This window comes from Schistocerca serialis, chromosome 3 (assembly GCF_023864345.2).
Source record: "Schistocerca serialis cubense isolate TAMUIC-IGC-003099 chromosome 3, iqSchSeri2.2, whole genome shotgun sequence".
Classification (NCBI taxonomy): domain Eukaryota; kingdom Metazoa; phylum Arthropoda; class Insecta; order Orthoptera; family Acrididae; genus Schistocerca; species Schistocerca serialis.
Window position 1 is genome coordinate 192,310,644 of NC_064640.1, and position 24,741 is coordinate 192,335,384.

At 39.3% G+C, this 24,741-nt stretch overlaps 1 protein-coding gene across 1 annotated transcript in view; it reads left to right on the top strand.

Moving 5' to 3' along the window:
• LOC126469900 (inositol 1,4,5-trisphosphate receptor) overlaps positions 1-24,741 on the top strand; it is a 345,163-nt gene that overhangs the window by 257,632 nt on the left and 62,790 nt on the right. The window contains exons 37-41 of the mRNA XM_050097248.1: positions 11,966-12,073; positions 12,520-12,666; positions 22,154-22,346; positions 22,441-22,563; positions 24,242-24,414. Coding sequence (XP_049953205.1) covers positions 11,966-12,073; positions 12,520-12,666; positions 22,154-22,346; positions 22,441-22,563; positions 24,242-24,414 — 744 coding nt within the window. The remainder of the gene's footprint in view (positions 1-11,965; positions 12,074-12,519; positions 12,667-22,153; positions 22,347-22,440; positions 22,564-24,241; positions 24,415-24,741) is intronic.

Here is a 24,741-nt window from a genome sequence, read left to right on the forward strand (position 1 = left end):
ACTGGCTGATTTTTGCACCCAGGATGCTTTTGGGGTAGGGGATGAAGGGTGTTTCTATTATTGTGACTGTTGTTTTGTCTCAGGATGAAAGTGGTGAATCCATGTTTCGTCCATTGTCACATACCTTGCAAGAAAGCCGTCTTCATCTGCTGCAAATTGGCGGGTATTTCTTCACAACATTGCACACACTCCTGTTTCTGATCTGCATTCAAGTCTGTCAGGACCCACCAAGATGAAACTTTCCGCATTCCTGAAATATCCACAACGTCATGAGCATGCCCATGGAAGATTCAAAATGTGGTTTCAATGTGCTGCAACATTGTTCGACAACCCTGTGAAATCGTATCATGAATTTAAGTTATTATTTCATCAGTGGCAACGGTGACAGGCCTTCCGCTCCTTTACGCATCTTCCACAGTCGTTCTTCCATGCTTGAAGTTGGACATGAAGTTTTTCACTGTTGCACAAGACTGAGCACTGTCCTTAAGTGTATTCTGCACATCCTCCGCAATTTCCTTGGGCATCATTCCCATCAAATGAAGATATTCAATCACAGCACGGTTCTTGAGTCTCTCAATGTTCGCCATTTTGCTTACACTGTGGTATACAACACATCCTAGCAGCAAAACTAACAAAGCTGGAGCTGCTAAATTTGACTTGCATACCCAAAAAGGATCATTATAAAAGTAGATGGTGTTGTTTGTGCAAGACATTACCGTAACTATCGTGGACTAGAAACTTTTCGACCACCCCTTGTACAACAGTAGCTTTAGGTTAGTCTTTGATTGATTTCAATTTCTTCAATTATTTAATAGTAATGCAAATAGTTGTCTGAATAGGAATCATAAAAGCATGCAAGAACAGTGAAGTACAAGCAGCCCAGGGCCCAAACAGTTTACCTTAGAGGTTAGCCTCAACACTGAATTTCCAATGTTGTAAAATTGTTTCTATGCTGATTATAATAGAAAACTTTGTAATTAAATGTTGCTTGTTAATTTCAATGGATATGAAAAGAAATTGTGCTTTATAGTATATGCACTGAAGTTACTGCTCACATTCTTTACAAAAATCCTCATTTTCATTTCTTCCATCTTCCATGCTCAGAAACTGATATGTGTGTTCTTCTCGGAAGCGAACTTTTTGTTGCGACTGCAATTTGATTTTAAAGTTCCATCTAATGATGTCATGAGTAATGGTAGATTTTGTTCAAATTTTGAATTACTCTCCAAGCAGCTGAATATTAACCTCATACAAACTACAGAACAAGAGTCAGAAACACGAGGAAGGCACCAGAAACATAGGATCTGGAAACTACAAAATTCCCAGAGAATCAGTTATTGGACTGCTTCCGTTGTCACTGTTAGTGCAAGACCGGGTGCATACCTATGGTCATGATCACATATATTAAACACTCACTACTTTCACGGCCTTTTATCTTTTCATTCAGGACATTCATCTTCTAACATAAAAACATGGATTGTCTGCAAAATCCGTTGTGTGTGGCAACTCTAACTAGGGAAAAAATTACATGTGAGTTTTCTGTGTGGCAGTTCCAGCACTTTTAATTGTCACACACCACGTAATTAATCTAGTGAAAACTGTACATCTGCCTGTCCAAAGAAGTAGCAGGAAATATTGAATCTACTGATACTGACTGTTTCCTTTGACTTATGATGTCATCGAAACAATAGTCATTAAACTGTATATGCATAAAATATGTGTAAATGGCTAGTGGTGGTATGTGGTATCCTCCGTCATGCAATGTACAGTGGATTGCGGAGTACATATCTAGATGTACTTGCCATAAAAAGAATTAAGTTATTGTCATGGCTTCATATTCATTGTGTTTGACAACTCGGATACCAACTGTCATGTTTTTGCCTATCTTGGACCTCAGGCTAAGAAGTAGATCAGGCTGCACCACAACTACTTAGTTTCCAGCTGCCACCTGTGACTGACAAGCAGAGCAACGAGTTATGTATTCAGTTTTCTGTGTGTTTCTTCATAGTTTAATGCTTGAATTCCATGCTGTGTTTGTATTTGAGAGGTGTAACCTTGTGTTTTGGTAACTGTAATGTGTAGATTCGTGCAGTCTATAGTAGAGTTGTGATTTCTTTTGGATGGCCAGCTGCATTCCACTGGTAACAAGTCAGGAAGGTAGAAAGTTACATGTTTTTATAGTTAATTCTCAAGCTAGTAATAGGGTGGATAGGATGTGTGTTTGTTGTGTGGGGGTACAGGAGTAGCTGACCACAATTGGGGAACAGCTGAAGATGTGTTTGGCCACAGTCAGCCGTCTTACGACTGCTGCCTTGGGATGTAGCAGTGGTGGAGAACATGGCACGTCGCACAGGACACTTCAGCCTCCGATTTCAGAAGACCGAGTTCAGTATATCAGCCTTTTCTATTTCATCTCCTGCTTCAGTGCCAGTATGGTCACTGAGAGACTAAATAGGTGATTCTGATCTGCGTACTAACTATACAGAAGACCATAACTATTTGGATTCTAAGCCAGATCATTTGACAGAATTTTACGTTGAAATTCATTGAAAGCTCTTCACACACTGTGTGACCTCAGAAGGGTTGCCTTAAAAGAGTGGGTTAGGGTTGAGCAGCTATGTCTGTACCAGTTTGGCTACAAAATGCCATGGAGGATCCAAGCATATTGAAATACATGGAATGGAGCAACCAATAGCAGATTTGCCTTTCATATATGTGCAAACAGGCTACATTTATTATCAGATGACATGGTAACAAATAATAGAGGTGCAACTGATGATATCATACAATACAGCTTTACCAAAGACAAGGAGGTTATATAAATATCAAATGAAATTAATTATACACAATTTTGAAGAGCATAAGTGCAAACCATCTAAGATCATTATATACATTGACGAGGGCATTGAGTAATGTCTGCACAAATGTCAAGCATAACATGTGCTGTTGTATTCAGGAAGTAGACCTAACCATTGACTGACTACAGTTACAGCGTCAATGCGCCGCTAATGGAACCATGACGTAAACTGATATTGCTAGATGGCAGCACTTCTGATGGCGTGTAAAATTGTAATGTTAATATAAAATGATAAAATCTCAGTCAGCACTAATGTGTTAGAAGCTCAATTATAAAAACAGTATAATAATGCAAGACATTCCATTTATGATGATATCGTATGAAACCACATTCTGTATGATTTGTTCATAATTTCAGTAGAGGGCATCATGATTGATACAAAGTTAATGAAAATAATTATTTTGTTTTTACCAGCTCAGTTGTGCTGTAAACTGAACAGTAAAGCACAGTGCAATAGTGCAGATTTCATAAAAGAAAGGTACTGTTACATGTCATCTTAATGTTTGCAATATACGAAATACAGTTCACTGAATAAATTACATGCTTTCATTAAGAATTCCATTAAACAGAGAGAAATTTAAAAGAAAGAACAGTGAGATTGGGACTCTCATAGTTTCTACCTACTCACAAGTAAATCATTGAAAAAATCAAAGGACAATTTACAACAGCATGAAATCTGCTCATTTGATGTTAAGAATCTGTATAATAATGTACCAGCTGATGAAATATTAGAAATTATTTATAACAATTTTAGGAAATTTGGAAAAGTAGATCCCATGATCCAGATCTTTTAGTTATTTTACTTTTAATTAGAAACTGTATCACTAGAAATATGACCTTACAATGGGCTCATGTCTTCCAGGCATCCTGTCAATAATTTTTATGAACTTTTTAGAGAACAAATTATGTGATCATACACTGCAGTATGCAAAAAGATTACAGTGTGTTCCAGATAAGCCACTGACATTTTCATAATTTTTTCACATGATGAAAAAGACTTTCAGGAGCTAGCAAATAATCTTAATTCCTTACACAGAAATATGGAGTTTACTCATGAAATCAAAGTAGAGGATTCAGTTAATATTTTGGACAAACAAATCACCAGAATAGGACATACTGTTAAAGTTGAGATATATTATAAGCCAACGGCTACAAATTTGATTATATTACATGATTCATGCCATCCACTATGTAAAATTTTGCATTTCTTACATCATTGTTTTATCAGCTAGCTAGGCTAGTTTGCTCTAAAGATGTGATTGAAGAGGAAACTGTCTTGATTTTCAGGTCTGGGTAGCTAATGGCTTTACTGAGGTGGCAATCAGGAAGATTAGAAGAAATAGTTTAATAGAATGGGAAAGAAAGTAGTGGTTACCAAGAAAGTGGGAAAGTATAGTTTGTTGTCACACCATGGGTCCATGTCAGACAGGATAACAGATGTCTTCCACAAATATAATATAATTGGGTTTCGAATGAATAATAAACTGGGAAAATTGCTGTGACATAGCTTAAACCCCCCTGCGGGCCCGTGGGTTAGAATAAGCCCAAGGCATTCCTGCCTGTCATAAGAGGTGACTAAAAGGAGTCTCACACCTTTCAGCCTTTATGTGATGGTCCCCTGTAGGGTTTGACCTCCATTTTTCAAAATTTTCCCAAAGAGCGAGCCAATTGGAGAAGGGCACCTTACATGGTGTATAGTGTCCATCGTGCATTGAGATATTGAGCCCACTTTCTCATCATGGCATTGCAGTTCCACTCATCCTCCATCTCTCGAGCGAGTACACCTTTTCAGGTGCATTTTCCTGTACCCACTATGCAATGTCATTTTCTGCACCAACGATGACCTCATATCCAGCACAGTATCCAGTCCGTTGTGTAGGGCCGCCATGTACCCTGTTGATTGTACCCCCCTAACTACACATGGATTGCTCTGCTGATGCCTGCACCGTTAGCTCCCCAAGTATGCCAAGGAGTAAATGCCTGTCACCCTGTTTCATTGGGACTCCCGGCAATGGACATCCTACTAGGTGGCCTTTGCTGCGTCTAGGTGGCACCTGTGGGGAGGGCCCCTAGTCGGAGTGGGTGGCATCAGGACAGATGATGCGTGATGGAGCATACTACATCATCACTTTCTGGTGATCAAATGCCAGCATTCTCTAAGCGTTCCAAGTCTCAGTACAATGCAAGGAAGTATGAACCTAAATCGTTCCCCTCCTTGGCCACACCATGGGAGGAACATCAGGCTAAGGATGGCAGTGAACCTTATTGACCCCAGTACTTCAAATGTACAAGAGGTGATGGGGACTCCTTTGTCTCGATGAAGTGTCAGTTTTTTATAGAGCATTTAGAGGACAAGTTTGGGGAGGTGGAGGGCTTATCCAAAATGCGTTCAGGGTCAAACTTGATAATAACGGCACCCTCTGTCGAGTCAGGGGCATTACTTGCTTGTGACAAGCTTGGGCATGTTTCCATTACCATCACACCTTATAAGAGCTTAAATATGGTCCAAGGTATTATATTCGACAGGGACCTCCTTTTGCAGTCTGACAACGAGCTGTGCGCCAACTTTGAGTGACGAAGAGTTCATTTCATCCGGTACGTCCATTGGGGTCCAGGGGATAATCAGGTTGCCACCAGTGCCTTCATCTTGGCCTTCGAGGGTGACATATTACCCAAGAAGGTCAAGGTGATAGTCTACCGCTGTGATGTCAATCCATATATCCCTCCCCCAATGCGGTGCTTTAAGTGCTGGAAGTTCTGCCATAAGTCTTCACACCATACTTCCAGCATCACGTGTCGAGATTGTGGACGTCCATCCCATCCCAGTACTCCATGTGCCCCCCTCCCATCTGTGTCAATTGCGGAGAGCATTGTTCCCCTTGCTCACCAGACTGCTGGATTTTACAGCAAGAAAGGAAAATCATGGAATACAAGGCCCTGAACCGACTCACCTACACCGAGACCAAGAGGAAATTTGAGCGTCTACATCCTGTGGCTGTGACCTCCTCTTATGCCGCCGCTACGAGAACAGTTGTAGCCCTGATTGGCGACTCCATGTTGTCTTGTGCACTACGACCAGATAACAGGTATACTTGAAAAAAGAGACAGCATTGGTCGTATATTTTTTACTATTGCAATAGTAAAAAAAAAAAAAAAAAAAAAATATACGACCAATGCTGTCTCTTTTTTCAAGTTGTAGCCCTATCAGTTCTACGAGTTCCAGTCGGCTACAGAAGACTACACCTGCCCCCTTGATGGTGGCGGTGGGGGGAGGGAGGGGGGGGGGCACTTCCCTCCCTGTTGCTCCCGCACCACCTACCTCGGGAGCACTGTCCTCCCAACCATCACCAACCATCAGGGAGACACCAGTCCCCACTTCTCAGCCAGAGAAATGTAAGTATTCTTCAGCTCCTCTCGCTAAGAAGGGACCCCTTTCGGTTACTCCCTTCCTAGATTTCTGTTAGTCGGAAAGATGACACTTGCCAGTGGCTGAAGTGCCCAAAAGCAGCTGGTTGTAGGGCTTCACGATAATCCTCAATCCCAGAGACTGAATCAGTGGAGCCCCACCACCCAGAGAAACCCAAGGATCAGTGAGAAAAATCCAGAAAGAGGACCCCTAAGACCAAAGGAATTGCGGTGGCACATAATAGTGTGTGAAGTGGAGTTTGCAGTTATATCCTGAACTCGGTATTTAGTGAATCTGTGTCCCTTCAAACTCCTCTTGAAACTGTAGCTGGCAGGATACAGACGACACAGGAAATAACTGTCCGCAACGTATATCTCCCTCCAGATGGTGTGGTACCCCTGAACTTGTGCATTGTAGCAGGATGTGGACATGTCAGCTCTGAAACTCAATAAGTACAGTGAGTGTTTTCTCTCCAGAAGTTGCCACTGTATACAAAATTCAAATCACTTCAAGAAGAGATATAACAAATTTATGAACACTGCAATAATAATAATGATAATAATAATAATAAAGACACTTTCCACCCCCGGCTGTTTCTTGAAAATACTAAATTTCAGTTAGTTCTGCCAACAGTGAAAGAAATATTGATTTGTTCAATATGCAGAGATGCCAAATCATCTTCCAAAGTAGTCACTAATTGCATGCTCATCACCAGAAGTATCTGTTGTGTCCACCAGTATAACTCTAGAACACATCAAACACTATATATACAGGGTGTTACAAAAAGGTATGGCCAAACTTTCAGAAAACATTCCTCACACACAAATACAGAAAAGATGTTATGTGGACATGTGCCCGGAAACGCTTAATTTCCATGTTAGAGCTCGTTTTAATTTCGTCAGTATGTACTGTACTTCCTCGATTCACCGCCAGTTGGCCCATTTGAAGGAAGGTAATGTTGACTTCGGTGCTTGTGTTGACATGCGACTCATTGCTCTACAGTACTAGCATCAAGCACATCAGTACGTAGCATCAACAGGTTAGTGTTCATCACGAACATGGTTTTGCAGTCAGTGCAATGTTTACAAATGCGGAGTTGGCAGATGCCCATTTGATGTATGGATTAGCATGGGGCAATAGCCGTGGCGCGGTACGTTTGTATCGAGACAGATTTCCAGAACGAAGGTGTCCCGACAGGAAGACGTTCGAAGCAATTGATCGGCATCTTAGGGATCACGGAACATTCCAGCCTATGATTCACGACTGGGGAAGACCTAGAACGACGAGGACACCTGCAAGGGACGAGGCAATTCTTCGTGCAGTTGACGATAACCCTAATGTCAGCGTCAGAGAAGTTGCTGCTGTACAAGGTAACGCTGACCACTTCACTGTATGGAGAGTGCTACGGGAGAACCAGTTGTTTCCGTACCATGTACAGCGTGTGCAGGCACTATCAGCAGCTGATTGGCCTCCACGGGTACACTTCTGCGAACGGTTCATCCAACAATGTGTCAATCCTCATTTCAGTGCAAATGTTCTCTTTACGGATGAGGCTTCATTCCAACGTGATCAAATTGTAAATTTTCACAACAACATGTGTGGGCTGACGAAAATCCGCACGCAATTGTGCAATCACGTCATCAACACAGATTTTCTGTGAACGTTTGGGCAGGCATTGTTGGTGATGTCTTGATTGGGCCCCACGTTCTTCCACCTACGCTCAGTGGAGCACGTTATCATGATTTCATACGGGATACTCTACCTGTGCTGCTAGAACATGTGTCTTTACAAGTACGACACAACATGTGGTTTATGCACGATGGAGCTCCTGCGCATTTCAGTCGAAGTGTTCGTACGCTTCTCAACAACAGATTCGGTGACCGGTGGATTGGTAGAAGCAGACCAATTCCATGGCCTCCACGCTCTCCTGACCTCAACCCTCTTGACTTTCATTTATGGGGGCATTTGAAAGCTCTTGTCTACGCAACCCCGGTACCAAATGTAGAGACTCTTCATGCTCGTATTGTGGGTGGCTGTGATACAATACGCCATTCTCCAGGGCTGCATCAGCGCATCAGGGATTCCATGCGACAGAGGGTGGACGCATGTATCCTCGCTAACGGAGGACATTTTGAACATTTCCTGTAACAAAGTGTTTGAAGTCACGCTGGTACGTTCTGTTGCTGTGTGTTTCCATTCCATGATTAATGTGATTTGAAGAGAAGTAACAAAATGAGCTCTAACATGGAAAGTAAGCGTTTCCAGACACATGTCCACATAACATATTTTCTTTCTTTGTGTGTGAGGAATGTTTCCTGAAAGTTTGGCCTTACCTTTTTGTAACACCCTGTGTGTGTGTGTGTGTGTGTGTGTGTGTGTGTGTGTGTAGTTCCATGCGGCTTTTCGCGGATGATGCTGTAGTATACAGAGAAGTTGCAGCATTAGAAAATTGTAGCGAAATGCAGGAAGATCTCCAGCGGATAGGCACTTGGTGCAGGGAGTGGCAACTGACCCTTAACATAGACAAATGTAACGTATTGCCAATACATAGAAAGAAGGATCCTTTATTGTATGATTATATGATCGCGGAACAAACACTGGTAGCAGTTACTTCTGTAAAATATCTGGGAGTATGCGTGCAGAACGATTTGAAGTGGAATGATCATATAAAATTAATTGTTGGTAAGGTGGGTACCAGTTTGAGATTCATTGGGAGAGTCCTTAGAAAATGTAGTCCATCAACAAAGGAGGTGGCTTACAAAACACTTGTTCGACCTATACTTGATTATTGCTCATCTGTGTGGGATCCATACCAGGTCGGGTTGACGGAGGAGATAGAGAAGATCCAAAGAAGAACGGTGCGTTTCGTCACAGGGTTATTTGGTAACCATGATAGCGTTACGGAGATGTTTAGCAAACTCCAGTGGCAGACTCTGCAAGAGAGGTGCTCTGCATCGCGGTTTAGCTTGCTGTCCAGGTTTCGAGAGGGTGCGTTTCTGAATGAGGTATCGAATATATTGCTTCCCCCTACTTATACCTCCCGAGGAGATCACGAGTGTAAAATTAGAGAGATTCGAGCGCGCACGGAGGCTTTCCGGCAGTCGTTCTTCCCGCGAACCATATGCGACTGGAACAGGAAAGGGAGGTAATGACAGTGGCACGTTAAGTGCCCTCCGCCACACACCGTTGGGTGGCTTGCAGAGTATAAATGTAGATGTAGATGTATAGAATGATTGAAATATAAATACATTTATTTGCAGTATATACATATTCAGTATAAGTAACTTTGTATCCTGCAGTCTCTCTCTCTCTCTCTCTCTCTCTCTCTCTCTCTCTCTCTCTCTCTCTCTCTCTCTCTCTCTCTCCCCCCCCCCCCCCCCCCCCACTAGTACTGGTTTAGAATATTCACAAGCACTCAGTGTAGCAGTAGTGTCGTGTGCTAGGTTTCTAAAGTCTCACTGATGTTGTGCTAGGTTTATCTCACTGCTCTGTCATCCATATGCTTAACGTGATCTGAGAGTTGTCTGAGGATAATCTGAGGCAGAGCTCTGATTGTGGCAGCTTAGAAAGGTGTGCTGACCAGTCAAAGTTGCAGGCAGTGAGGTTATACGAATTCGGCATCTGGTGAGCCCTCTACGGCAGTGCCTCATGGCAGTGGTCTTTGAATGTTTCTTCTGTGGCAATGTGAGTGACGTTTGATGTGCTGGGTGCGATCGAAAAAGATACTGTCGATGCCACAGATTTAATGATATTAACAACAAACCGTTGCAGCTGTCTGTGAAAGCATTTCCTTTGATCAATTTCTATGTTTGCATATTGAGTTAACAAAGCACACATTTTTTAAATGTAACGTGGCTGTGCATGCTCACGTGAGATAGTTCGTGCCATGGCCAGATTGGTCTGAGGTTTGCTTTGTCTAGTGATACAGATATTGTTTTCATTATCAGCTGCATTTTTTGGGTAAATTGTGTACTGTTTGTCTCTTTATCAAATAAGTATCTATAATAATGTACACCAGGTTTAGAAGAAGGCAAAGATAAAACTGGATAAATCAATGGATGAGCAACACTTAACTTGGTCCAATGAAAACAACACATTGTATTTGGCTGTGCTTGACATTGCATAGAAGCCTCTTGCACATTGTTTACTTGTAAGATCAGGCTGTCATCAGAAGCCTAACAGGGGTTCCTTAGGCTGTTTGCTTTGATTCCAATCCTTAATCCAGTGTTTACAAGTAGAAATCTGGTCCATTTCCTGATGATTTTTTCCAGGACACAGCGAAATAATTTACATCAAACACAGTCTTCTTGCCTCACCCCTATGTTGATTGGGAAATTCTGAGAATTTTTCTCTAAACTTTACTTTGGATTTGATGTTTTAGAGGGTGACTCGCACCAACCTGTTGAGTTTTTTGTTGAGTCCTAGTTCTGTTAATATTCCAAAGAGAGTGGTCTATCCACTGACTCATATGCCTTTTGGAAGTCTACTTGGTGACTGATTTTGGTTAAATAACCATCTTCAGACTAAAATATCTGTGCCAAGGTGGCCAACAAGAAGTTGTTTACTTTTCACGTTGATTGATATGTAGTATAAGGAACTGCTTCATCAATGCTGCCTCCTCTCTGTGAACATTTTGGTCTGATGATGTTTACTTTACCAAAACTGGTCACCAACTATAAATAAAACTGACTTGTACTGTTTTAAAATCAGTCTTTAACACAAGCTAGGAGTCTCACCCTGCTGATGGTTCTGTGACAGGAAAACAAGAAATGCAAGACATTGTATCGAAAGAAGTGGAAACCCGGTTCTGTCACTATAAAAGTGAGGGGGTATTTTGAACAGCATACCTTGATATATGACAGAATTTGACACACTACTATGAGTATGACACTTTTGACCCTCACTATATAAAAATAAAATAAAAAAATAAAAAAAATCTTCTAAAAGTTACTGCTCCTGATGGTGTGGAATTTTAGACCTTCCAGTGAGTCTGTGTCATTAGTTGAGTTAAGTGGATGACTGACACTGTGTGCCAACTACCTGAGTGGTAGGTCTCCATGTACTTTTTTTAATTTTTTTTATTTTTTTTTTAGCAGGTTTGGGGCATGGCTGCCAATCAAAATAGCTTTCAAAAAGCAGCATTAGTGAGAGAGAACAGCTAATGCTGCTTCATAGATGACTTCGGGAGCTCTTAATTGATTATAAATTATTTTATGCTCACACATCTACAATTATAATACACAGTATTGTTATTCGGGCAGCAGTGGGTTTATACACACATCAGTGCATTGTTCATGTAATTTTTAATGAGATCATAGGCATCTCTGGTCAGCAGTCTTTGTTGGAAAGACTGTGCCGATTAAATTTGGAATTGAATACAAAAGAAAAATGTGGGTAAATATAATTGGGTACAGATTTACATCAATGTATAAAAGAAAATATTTTTGGCTTTTTCATCTGATGTTTGCTGTAACGAAATATTATTGATGTTCTTATTAGTCCTGTGTATGTGAGAGAACTGTTTTAGATCACTCTTCAATCTTCAGTGAGCAACCAACACACAATTCAAGTACAAATTGAATATTTTGTGATAGTAGTATCAAGGCCTGAGATCGACACACAATTTTTGACCCTTTTTCTTCCTCAGAACATTCATGTAGTTCCTCCATAATTGTGTAACTGACTTTAAATTCATATTACAGGTGGAAGTGGCATGTCGTGCTTACCATCAAGAATCTCTGGATGAAGATGATGATGATGATGGAGAAGATACATCGACTGAGGGTAGTGATGGTGTATCACCCAGAGAAGTATGTTTGATCATACTGATTAGCTTTTAGTTCATTGTATTTTACTATTTTTCATCAAAGTTATAGTTTTCCATAACTTGGAAAGGCTGAATCTTTTACTTTGTGAAACACATTTAATTTTCTGTAGATGTTCATCCTCTTTTTAATTTTCTTGTTTGTGTGGTTGAATGATAAAACACAAATGAAAGAAAGAGAACAGGCGTGGTCTCTTTATGTATCATCATATGTAAATAGTTATATAATAAGAAAATATTTGAAGTCTCTCATAAACATAAATTCAACAGTGCTGGGCTTAGGTAACTGCAAGTTTAAGTGAACTAGACAGCTTATGAAAATACAATAAGATTTTAAAAAGTAATGCTTCTATTTTCATATATAAATTGGGTAAATGACAAGTCATTGTCTTTAATCTTTTATATTTCTGGCATTCATTATTATTGTTGCAGGTGGGTCATAATATTTACATCCTCTGTCACCAACTTGCACAACATAATAAGGAACTAGCAGCTCTTCTGAAACCTCAAGATAGTAACAGTGATCCAAAGATGAATCAGGCTTTGGAATATTATGCTAATCACACATCACAGATAGAAGTATGTTGATGGTACACTGCATTATTAATTATTAATAGAAACAATTTGTAGTTTATTTGGTTTATTCTCTGTTTCAGTGATTATAAGTGGCATAAGTGTTACGTTTTAGGGAGTGAACATGTGCCCTTATCCTCTGCATCACATTGTGTGGCAATACATGGCCAGAGATGTCTTAATGATTTTGTCGTATGTCTACATGTGCATTTCTTTAGATGAATCCCTGTCCTTTTCCTCCGTCAGTAGATTGGGGAAAAACTGGCTATGCAAATAGATCTCCTTATGATTGCGATATTCCTTCTGCTAGGTGGTATCAGATGGTTAGATCCTCAAGGAGCTCAGCACCTACTTGCTGCATTCCAACTTTGTAAAGATGTGACCCTATCTCCTCAATACTTCCAGAGTTTCTAGGGACAACAGTGATATCTAATAGGCCAACAGCGTGCAGAAATACACAAAGGGCAAAGGCACCCTATGGCCAGGACCACTGTACTCATCCCTGGAATTCTACATTAACTTGTCTGGTAAGCACCCAGTCTCAATTACGGAATCTCTTTTATAAGAGGAGGATAAAAATGCACTTAAATTGGTGAAGTGAATATCATTCGAATAAACTGGAAATGTCATTTACCTTCACAATGTCATTTGTAATGATAGTTAAAACACTAGTTTAGTAAGTCAATATACACAATAATATGCAGCTAAGAGCTGCAAGCACTAAAATCTACAATCAAAAGTGTATTTGTAAAAGTGCACCAACCTTAAAATCTGTGACCTGCTCCAAACTATCAACTGTCACCACCTAAAAGACTTACAAAAAATAGATTGTCATTTTAGTAAACAGATGGACAAACAACTGCAGTGTGTCAAAGAAAGTGACTTTATCACCATATCCACTTACGGGGAAACATGCCATAAACAGTAGCAACAGTCCTAAGAATACAAATACAAGGCAGTCATGCGACATAGCATTAGTGTTGTTTAATGGACCAAATAACAAATATCTTGTTGTATGTATCTTGGACAGTGAATTTTGATGTAAAGTATCATCACATGTAGCAACAAATACTCCAACAATTCCATTCTCCCAAGGAGTGGGTAAGAACATAAGAAGAGCCAGCAGGATGCTCATCAATAAAATTTCTCCCATAACTGTGTAAAACAAATGGGTTTACTATTTATGTGGAGAAACAAAAAAATTTAGTAGAGGGTAGGTTCTTTAGTTGGTCTCTGTTTGAAGAGTTATGATTCCCCTGTCACAAAGCATGTAGCCTTCACTGAACTGCGTGGGAAGAGAGCTGAAATTGGAGTGGTAAAATTCATAAATTGTGTTTTTTTTTTAACTCCTCATTTGCCCCTAACCATCAATTAACAAGCAGTTGCTGTGTGTGAATGGTTGAGAAATATTAGTGCCACCTCATGTATTCACAGATTACTCTCTCACAGACTTATAATTATTTTTACACCCAATTTTGAGGTCATTCTAGGATGGAAGAATATTTATTTTAATACAGTCAAAAAAAAAAAAAATGTACGTTACACTGTGAGATGACATTACTTGAAAATTATAAAACCCCATTGAAACAAACAAAATAAACAAACAGCAGTAGACCAGAACTAAGATCATTCTTACTACGACTGAACTCAGCACAACACCGCCTTTTGATCCAGTTCCATTAGTGTAACATGGTTAAAAAGGAAACTGCCTCATCACATTGCTCCCGAGTCCTTTTCACTGAAGTGTGGAATTTAATTTGGTGTTCCTTACTTTGGCACAGTTTGAGTGTTTTCTCTACTACTTCCAGTACTACAACTACCATGTGTTAGTTACAGCTGGCTATTGGGAGACTTCTAAAGTGCACAAGATGAATTGGTGTTTTGCGTTTCCGTTGTTAAATCTATGTATGTGTACTTACCAGGGTAGAATGAGATGAGACGTAGTGACACAAACCAAAACTTGACTGGCCTTATAGACGAGGGCAATAACGAGATTGGCAATAAAAAAGCCAGTAATAAGAATAATTGAAAGAGTGAAGTTTCTGGAAGTGGTCAAGAAGAAAGGAAAGCAAGGAACGGACAGCATGCCTACCTCTAGATAAGGAAGACTTAGAGGAGGACATACTCTCAAATTCAGGAAAGTTGAAAGTACAATGCATGCAAGGTGTGACAGCACACAAGATAGTATAGTCGTGGAGTGTGATAGCACGCAACAGCTAATAGAGGTCTTGTATGAAGATACACAGATCATAGCTCCTACAGATGGCAATGGGAATTACAAGGAGGATACATACAGTGATGGACATGGCATGAAAAATGAAGAAGTTTATGGTTGGACCTGATACCTGTTTAGGAAATGCATAAAAATGCAATGAGACTAGCTACATTAGAGAATATGCGTGTGTTAACCGTAGCAATAAGACACCTGGTTAGGCACATTCATCCAAAAGGCTGTGCCATAAAGTTTCCTGTTGTGAAGGAGGTTGATCCTACTCAGCTCTGTGTCACTAACTTGGCTACAAATACAAAGGACATCATCTTTAAGGGGAAGCAGAAGACACTTGATACTGAGCATCTGTTGGGTAGTTAGTGATGACAGTTTAGATTGTCCCCATAGTTATGTGCTCACGAGGTTCCCGTAGCATTCACTTACAGCCAAATCGCACCCTAATCACAGTGAGCAGAGAAAAATGATTAAAATCCACCAGATAAATGCAATGTGCAGTGCCAAAGTGATGCAAGAACTCGGGAAAGCGTTAGAGTAGTTGGACCTACACATTATATGTACACAGGAGCAGTATTCCAGAAATGGGGCATTACACCACATGCCAATTAAAGCACAGATCATAACATAAGGTCATCATACAGTGACCTCATAAAGACATAAAAGTGACATAGATACATCAACTCTGTGGAGAACATGCAGTGACAATAGAAATAATGACTACCTTTGGAAAATTTTACATTACTAAGCAATCTTTCCAATGCAGTCAGGAGATACAGCCACATACAGGAGACTGAAAAACAGCAGCAATACTGGGTTGATGCGACAGACACATTTTCGTGATGGATGCAAACACAAAATCAACATTGTTGCATAGTAGAGAAATTGATGAAAGAGGATTCTGTCTTCAGGGTGCTACACAAGAACTTGGCCTTCATGTCATGAATACACCTCTCGCCTGCTTCCCAGAATCATGCAGGTGCAGCAACAAATATAGATATCACCCATACAAACTCAAAAGCCAGTGGCCACATTGTCAACTGGAAAGTCTGTGATGGACTTACAAGAAATGACAATAATCTAATTTACTTCACAATTATAAATGCAGATAATAACTTACATGCTAAAATCCAACTTAAATTCCCTGGAGTCTTGCGGTGCAGTGCTTAAGATGCAGAACGAGGCAGGTGAGGAGGTACTACCAAAGGTCCTTAGGGGAACAACACAACAGAGAAGGCCATGTTTCTACTGAACACTAACAAGAATATAAAGAGCTACTGCACCAAAAAAGCATAGAAAAATAGGAAGTGTACATTAATGACCAAATGGTAACAGATGTTTGGGGTTTTCCCTATAAACTTGCAACAAGCAAGATTTGATCATCCACTGCATTATAAACGCTGAAACCATCTAACGGCACAATGGCGACAAACTGGTAGACATCAGTACAGTACCTGTTCACAGGGGATTGGTCCAATAAGACATGTCAAAACCTACCCTGAAATGTTTTACACAGGAAGAAGACAATGAAAGAAATGCATTGCCAAAATTTTAGCTGCTAAGAGACACTGCAAGTATTTTGTAAAAAATGATGAAGTTACACATTTTTGCCACGCGAAGAACAGCGTATAGCAGCGGTTTGTGCAGCCCTGCCCCCCTGCACGCGACTCGGTGAATCACTTGTGCAGTACACAGACACCTATTTTAAGCACCTAAAGCCCGGTTGACAATGGAGCGAATGGAATCGAACATGTGAGATTGAGAATTTGCAGAAAATTCACTATCATTTGCTTGTATATGGGTAGAATCATTTATACTAGAAGGAGTGGAAGAGAACACAAGGTAGCGAACATTGCCTATGAATGCTGCGTTATTAGTTTTTTTGTTTTTGGAGCTAATATTTGGCATACAGGATATAACTGTTATCTTGTTAGAGCGACAGTGTGAAACTTTGCTATTCAGTGAGGATTATTTTGCATGGTGAGCGCACTCTTCTTGACGGAATAGGAAAAATGGCGCATTGAAGAATTTAAGTGTCTCAATTTGTAAGGAAGCGTGACATGTGTGGAGATTGTGCACTGTACCTGGAATTGATCTCCATCTCTCCTAGACACTGGTCAAAAATTTTCCTTGTATGTCAGCTGCCATTTTCCCTTGCTTCTCATTACCATTGAGGGGAAATTTATAAACAGGACACTAATTATTGACATTGAGCATCATCTCGAGAGGTGACACAGCTAGCGTTTCCACTACCCGTGTAAGGTATAATGGCCATATTCTTTTTTCTAAAACAAAAATGATCTAGTGGCAGAGTGCGTGCTTTGTGATCCAGAGAGCGTGGGATCAAATATTGTTCAAACCACATGTTTTTCACTATGATTTTTAACTGAGCATTCATTTCTCTTAGATGCTGGAGTGGCCATGAAAGACATGTGGTTCATATTACATGTTAAACTGTAGATCTCCATTTTCTGATTAACTAACTGGGGGAGATTAGGGAAACGTAAGTAGCTGCAGCAGTGTCCAGTTGGAAGACCTGCAAGAGGCCTATTGGGTGCACCAGACAGAATTCTCTTCTGCTTGTGCTTTTTGGCTTGTTTGCTCCAGTGAAAACCTGGCTTAAACAATGCAAACATATTTTTGAATAACTTCATATCGACAGTTCAGTTATTGCATGTGTAATTCTGATAAAAGTGGCTAGCAGAGAAAATAAAATCGTGGCAGTGTTTGATGTCACAGATGCCTTCCATCAATGAGGACATGTAATTTGTTGAAATGAAATGTGTCTTGCATTATGACATTTTATAACAATTCCTGTAGGCTATTCCTTATAATAATCTTTGAATGTTGTACATTTGACTATCAGTGAACCAGTTGTTTGTTTATTCCCTGTAGTCATCACAAAAATGCCAAGTGTCTATTGAGTGACAAAAAACAAACATTTTTCTTGCACCAGACACACCGGACAAAGGAAAAATTGGTGCAGTCAGACACTTTGCAGTAACCACTAGTTTTATTTAGACAGAACTGGGATGGAGTCGGAAATGGTCACAGTCATTGTTCTGCATATTGTGCTGCATACCAGGCACGCTCGATCAAATTTGTAAAGCGTGGCAAAGAAAACTGCTAATGCGCAACTGACTGGAGCTTAAGAAAGCTGTTCCGCTGATAAACCTGAAATCAGAGAGCAGTATCAGAAATTATGTTGTCTGATAATTTCCTGAAAAATGCTTTCCACTGTCAAAAAAATTCTTTATCGATGGGTTGAATTGCACTAGTAGTTCCAGGTGGAATCCACATAACATCTACAAATTTTTTGTTGTCCTCCACAAAAACAGAGGCGTCGTTATGTCCAGACCATGAATCCAACAAAAGTAATGGATTAGTTTCTGCAGCTGGTAGGAATACGTTTCGAACAAAATGTTGAAAATTTATCAGTAAACTCTTCCGGGCTAAGTTGCCGTGGTCGATCTGTAGAACTTCTTCTCCCTGACGTTTCGTTCTCAACTACGGAGAACATCTTCCGAGGTGAGTCGTCGACTCACCTCGGAAGATGTTCTCCGTAGTTGAGAACGAAACGTCAGGGAGAAGAAGTTCTACAGATCGACCACGGCAACTTAGCCCGGAAGAGTTTACTGATAAAGACGCCGGCCGTGAAAGCCTACATGGAATGAAAATGTTGAAAATATTATTCTTTCCCATTTTTCCAGATTTTGGTACATCAATTACAAGATTTTCGCAACTAAACAGTCCATTTTTTTATTTAGGGTCCTAATTTGCCTTGTTGTTCTTGAAGATGGATATACAGTTGTGGAAACAGTAAGCCACTCATACTTCTCACTGGCATTATCATATATGAATGTGTCATTGCATTCATTGATAGGGCAACCGACTCCATCTTTTTTTCACCCCGAAATGGTAAAGTACAGTGTGCACGCAGTTCTTTCACAAAACCTGAGTGATCAGCATTATGAACAGCAGTTCCAGGGATAACAACAAGTTTCTTCTTTACGTCAGCTGTGAGTTTCTCTATAACATCGTCTATCATTGGCAGTTGCTCTACACATTTATGTGACATAAACTGGGTAATTTTGTGACTTCCTATTCTGTACAATTTCTTGAACCTGGATAGCCAGGTCGATGAAGCCTGGAAATTAGCAATGTTCATGTCAGATGTGATTCGTAGGGCCCAGTCTTGTAGATCTCCTTCAGTGATGGTGCAAAGCCTCTCACGAGCAGTTCTAAATCTTTCGAACATTTTTTTTTTTATTCCGATGGTTTCGGGTTTCGATTTGGCGCATATTTCATACTTCATGTAATTGATTCTTCCATGTCTACTGTTCACGCTCTGATTTTACGAAACGAAAATGCCTTTGTGCACTGCGTAACTTCAAGCGTTTTTTTCCCTCCTTCGTTTAACCAATATTTCACTGCCTTTTCTTTGTTGCTGAAAGCTGTTGCAGAACATGTTTTTTTAGGCGTGGAAGATATTCTTTTTCACAACTATTACTGGCACCGCTGACATTGTCCAGACCACAGTTCATGGAATCATCACAGTTACTTCCTATTTCTTCTAACGTATCCGCAATTTCAAATGAAATGTCAATGTCATTTGAATGAAAGTCAAGGAAATCAACTAACAAATACATATACATACGTCCTCAGGAGAAGTAGGTGATTCTTTGTATTTCATTTATTGCTAAATTGCGAACGTTAATTAGATTCCACATTACTGTGAAACTGGAAGGAAAAAAAAGGTACTATTTGCAGGCATGTCTTACAAAAGCACAGTAAATATTAATTCAACTTTATCTGTCTTGTTAGTACTTACCAATACTAAAAAAGCAACTGATAATTTGTAATAGGTGTTACTTGAGAGGCTAAGTCAAGAGAATAGTAACTGTGTACTGTAGTGTCAGAGAAACTATCAACAAATGGTAACATGAAACGTCCTTTACAAATTATGATTGGATTGTGTCATGTTTCCTGTTTACAAATTTACCACTGACCTCAGCTGTGTGTGTGCCTAGTTGCGCATGCACTGTTGCTACAGCGGCAGTAGGGCTTTACATTTCTAACGCTGTCTGGTGTGCTACGAATTTGGCAGTTTTCAGCTATTTTTTTTGTAATACTTGCAGCACCTCTTAGCAGTTAAAATTTTGACAGTACATTTCTTTCATTGTTTTCTTCCTGTGTGTAAAATTTCAGGGTAGGTTTTGACATGTCTTATTGGACCATTCTCTTGTCAGAACTTTGCTGGACGATACAATGAAGGAAGACACTGAGTACCATCAGCATGTTCACTCTGAGTTTGTAGAGCAGCATGTGAATAATAGTCTAGTGATTCCCTTTGCTCAGAAGGAACTAAGACGGGCATTAATTAAGTTAAAGAACAGAAAGCTCTAGGACCTTATAGAATTCTGGCAAAAGTGATGCATCTGGTGGAGGTAAGCATATCATATGATGTCCGTCTTGAGGAAATCAGGATGGCCAGGGATGCATTTGGGATATACCATACTTCAGGCCACTACTTTCCCCTTATATGACAACTCCTCACAATTTGATAAGCATATCAGATGTACCTAGTTTTGCATACCCTGTCATTGTTCACCCAGGTTTCAGGCCATTAGAGATTCAAAAAGGAACTGGCCTTAGACTGTATGTATCAGATATTGAGACTGCATGTCTCAGATATTGAGGTTTCACTTAAAGATTGAAGTGAACATCCACAATGACCAATTCAGATACTAGAATTATTTTTGAATTTTTATTGCTAAAAAAATAAACAGTTTTTGATATTCAAATAAATGGTTGTAGCTCTGTCATTAGTTGCATTAAGAAATTTTTTTTATATATTTTTATTTGTTGCTCGTGATTGTTTTTGGACACCCGTATCCATTTTCAAACCAACCGTATCGTAATCGTCATGAGAACGACCCCTGCAGTGATAATCAAAACAGTACTATGACCAACTCAACAACAGTAAATCGACCACATAGGACACTCATAACTTTAATGTCCATCCTATGTGGAGTATTTACTGTTGGTGAGTCAGCCAAAGTGCCATTTTTATCATCACAGCAGGGGCAGTTTTTGTACATAGTCTATCACCTGTATATTTGGAACACTTACAATATGGATGGTTTGAAAATGGGCAGAGGTGTCTGAAACTAGCCACCATCAAGAAATAAAAGAAAAAAAAGGTACTTTTCAGTTCAGCTTATGGTGGAGCTACAACCATTTATTTCAATTATAAGACAAGATGCAGACCTATTTTTCACCTGCAGCATGCTCAAGTTTGTATACATTTGTAATGTTTTTAGTTCCTTATTTTGTAAAACTTCAGGTAAGTCTCTCATTTATACTGAAGCATACAGAGCTGGATCAAAGCAACGTTATTGCCTTCTGGTCAACCATTTTCCCCAACTGTCTCACCAGGATTCACTTTCCTTAGTGAGTTTACCATATTTTGAAATTCTTCTATGAAATAATAGGAGTTGTCAAGTAGATAGTAGATATGGTTCCAGTTTGTGTTTGAAGTTATTAAATTCTTTATATCACCGGGTAGGTAGTCAAAGACTTTTATGGCTGAGTACGTCACATATAGTTGTGAATAATATTATAAGCTCAGTGTGGTCCTGAATGCACCAAAATGGGTGACCCTTGAAAGAAATTTCTAATGTGCTCAGTTTTCCTGAGTGCACTGCAAGCCATACAAGTTATTAAAATGTTTGTAAATATTGAAGACTCCCTTATACTATGAAAGCAGAGGATGGGAGTATATTCTGCTGAGTGCCATTGCAAGTCTAAATATGGTAGCTGAGGTAACAAGTGAGGAGGCCTCCAATGGACACATTGTGGTACATGTTTGCTTCTTCTGTGATCTGTCATCTCACTGTTAAGGGTCATGTATTTATGAGAGGATTAGTGGTGAAGTAAAAATATAGCATCATTTTTGTAATTCCATTAGTGTGTAAAATGTAGAAAAAATGTCTAAATGGAGCATTGCAAGATCAAGGTCACTAGAATGTTCACCATTGATTTTACTTATGGGCATAATTAACTTGCTGCTGGAGGTACTATTGACTCAAATTATTATAATTTGCTCATTTAAAATTTCTGAAAACAAACTGATCTTTAGTGATAAGAGTTCACAGTAAACATACTTTCTTTCACAGTTTTAGTGCCTTTTTTAAAACATACCAATGTGTAGCATAAAGATCTGAAAAGCTTCACACTGTTAACTTGCGACTGCTTTTTCACTTATAGATTGTGCGTCAAGATAGGACACTGGAACAAATTGTTTTTCCTATTCCTGAAATTTGTGAATATCTTACACAAGACACAAAAACAAGAATTTTGAATACAGCTGAAAGGGATGACCAAGGTTCAAAAGTTTCAGACTTCTTTGAACGGACAGAGGATATGTTTTATGAAATGAAATGGCAAAAAAAGTTAAGAGGTAAGGTAGCTGAATATGTGCGAGTAGAATTCTCTGTGTAAAGTTTAAAGCATGTTGGTTGTATATATTCATTTGATGGAAATTTAATTTGCAGGTCAGCCTGTCTTGTTCTGGGTTAGCAGTCACATGTCATTGTGGAGCAATGTGTTGTTTAACTGTGCAGTTTTGATCAATCTTATTGTAGCATTCTTTTATCCATTTACTGAAACAATGCCAAGTAAGTGCCATGTAATAATAATAATAATAATAATAATAATATAAAAACAGACTAACTGTTCTGTACAATGTATTGTAGGCTTTCAGTGTGTTTCAAATATTTGTACTTCTTTCTTCATGGTATTTTCACTTACATCAGTTTTCTAAGTGTATAAATAAGTTCCAAACCGTGAAATTATATATACTGAGCATGCACATAACTTCCGATGATCTTACTTAATAATATTTTTTGCCATAATGTGAAGTTCAGACCAAATGAAATGTAAATTAGTTTTACTTTCAAGTTTATATCTAAATTTCAGATTTTTTGTGGGAAAAATATATTTCAATTTTGTCTGATATTGTTCTGTTTTTCCTCAGTTCTGTTAATTCTTCTTAATATCGATTTCTCCTGGTCGTATTATTTGAGTGAGCTGGTGTAATAATCCTCTTTAATGATATAAGTTGCAAAAGTGTATTTGTGCCACAACCCACATATGCCAGACCTTAGAGAGACACATGATTCCGCTTTGCAACTTAATTACACTGCTTTCAGTGAAGTAATCAGCAGAATTGTACAGACTCCCTTCACTTCTATGTTACTGAAATAAGTTCTTGATCAGGGCGGCTACCTTCACTTTGAAGTGTAAGGCAGGGTTAACAAAAAAAAAAAAATGGTTCAAATGGCTCTGAGCACTATGGGACTCAACTGCTGAGGTTATTAGTCCCCTAGAACTTAGAACTAGTTAAACCTAACTAACCTAAGGACATCACAAACATCCATGCCCGAGGCAGGATTCGAACCTGCGACCGTAGCGGTCTTGCGGTTCCAGACTGCAGCGCCTTTAACCGCACGGCCACTTCGGCCGGCCAGGGTTAACAAGTCACATCTATGACACTACTGATCAGTGCTCTGTTTCCAGACCTGACCAGTGGTCTGGAAATGTACAGTACTAACAATCTCCATTTAACCTGCAGCTGGTCCTCTGCAGGTGCTCAACAACCTCAATGAGTAAAAAGTCTCTGGATGAGACTCAAAGATGTCAAGGTTAGAAAAGGCACACAACAATCCAAACACTTTTATTTCCATGTAAACAATGAAGTTTACCAATTCAATATGTTTTGCCAACTGGTTTTGTGTTTAGTGGAGTATCCTAAGTTGATTTGAAAGCATGTTTTTCATGTGCACAGAATGCATTCTCAGATTTGGAGGAAGGAAGGGTTGCAGTGTAGCCCCTTGCTGATGCTGTGCTGATCAGAAATTCCTCACAAGCTTCATTGGATAAGTGTGGAGCAAGAAATCATCGATATCCTTTTTAAATCCTTTGAAGTGAATTAGAAATGATGACAAACTTTCATACATATGGTCAGACTGGTTTGAAACATAGTCCTCCAAAGAAAATATGTCCACTGTCTAACCAATGCACCACTTCATTCAGAGTCTCAAAGTACTTTTGTATGGCTGTCAGCTAATAATGATTTGTATAGTCAACATAAATTTTTGCATATTATTAAAGCCCTTTGATGATGAACTGCTTCATTTCAATACCATTCTTCACATTTAAAAAATAGTACATAATTAAATGTTGAAATGTATCTAGTGGCTCATAGCTGTTTCTCATACTTTCTTTTGTTATAAATCATTTTGAAGCCAATTATAATACTTTAATGCTGCACTAATATATTGCCTTTCTTATCAGAGCTTGGTCATCATTTGTCGGGTTTGATATGGGCAGTAATGCTGGTGTCTGCAGCTATTGTTATAACAGTACCTCGTGAATCTGGTGTAAGGACATTAGTTGCTTCTACAATTCTGAGGCTGATATTTTCTGTTGGGCCAGAACCAACACTGTGGCTCCTTGGCACATTAACAGTAAGTAATTTTTGTCTGTAAATAATATTTTTATGTAACTAAATGTGTTTGCTGCCAAGTATGTGGATAATGTGGAAATACAGCTTCATGGAATGATGGCTACTGTTTGAGGAACTGTAGGCTCAGGAAATTGGTGTATTAAACCTATCTTGCACACATTATCAACTCAGCATTCTAGAAGCATACAAATAAAACATACTTTTTCTGTATGTGGAATATGCAGTCATTATCTAATAGAAATAATTTGTAATAACTGAATAGCTGGATGAGTTGGTATTTTTGTCACTGATCTCTTATAACTAAATGCTCAGTATCTAGACTTTCCTG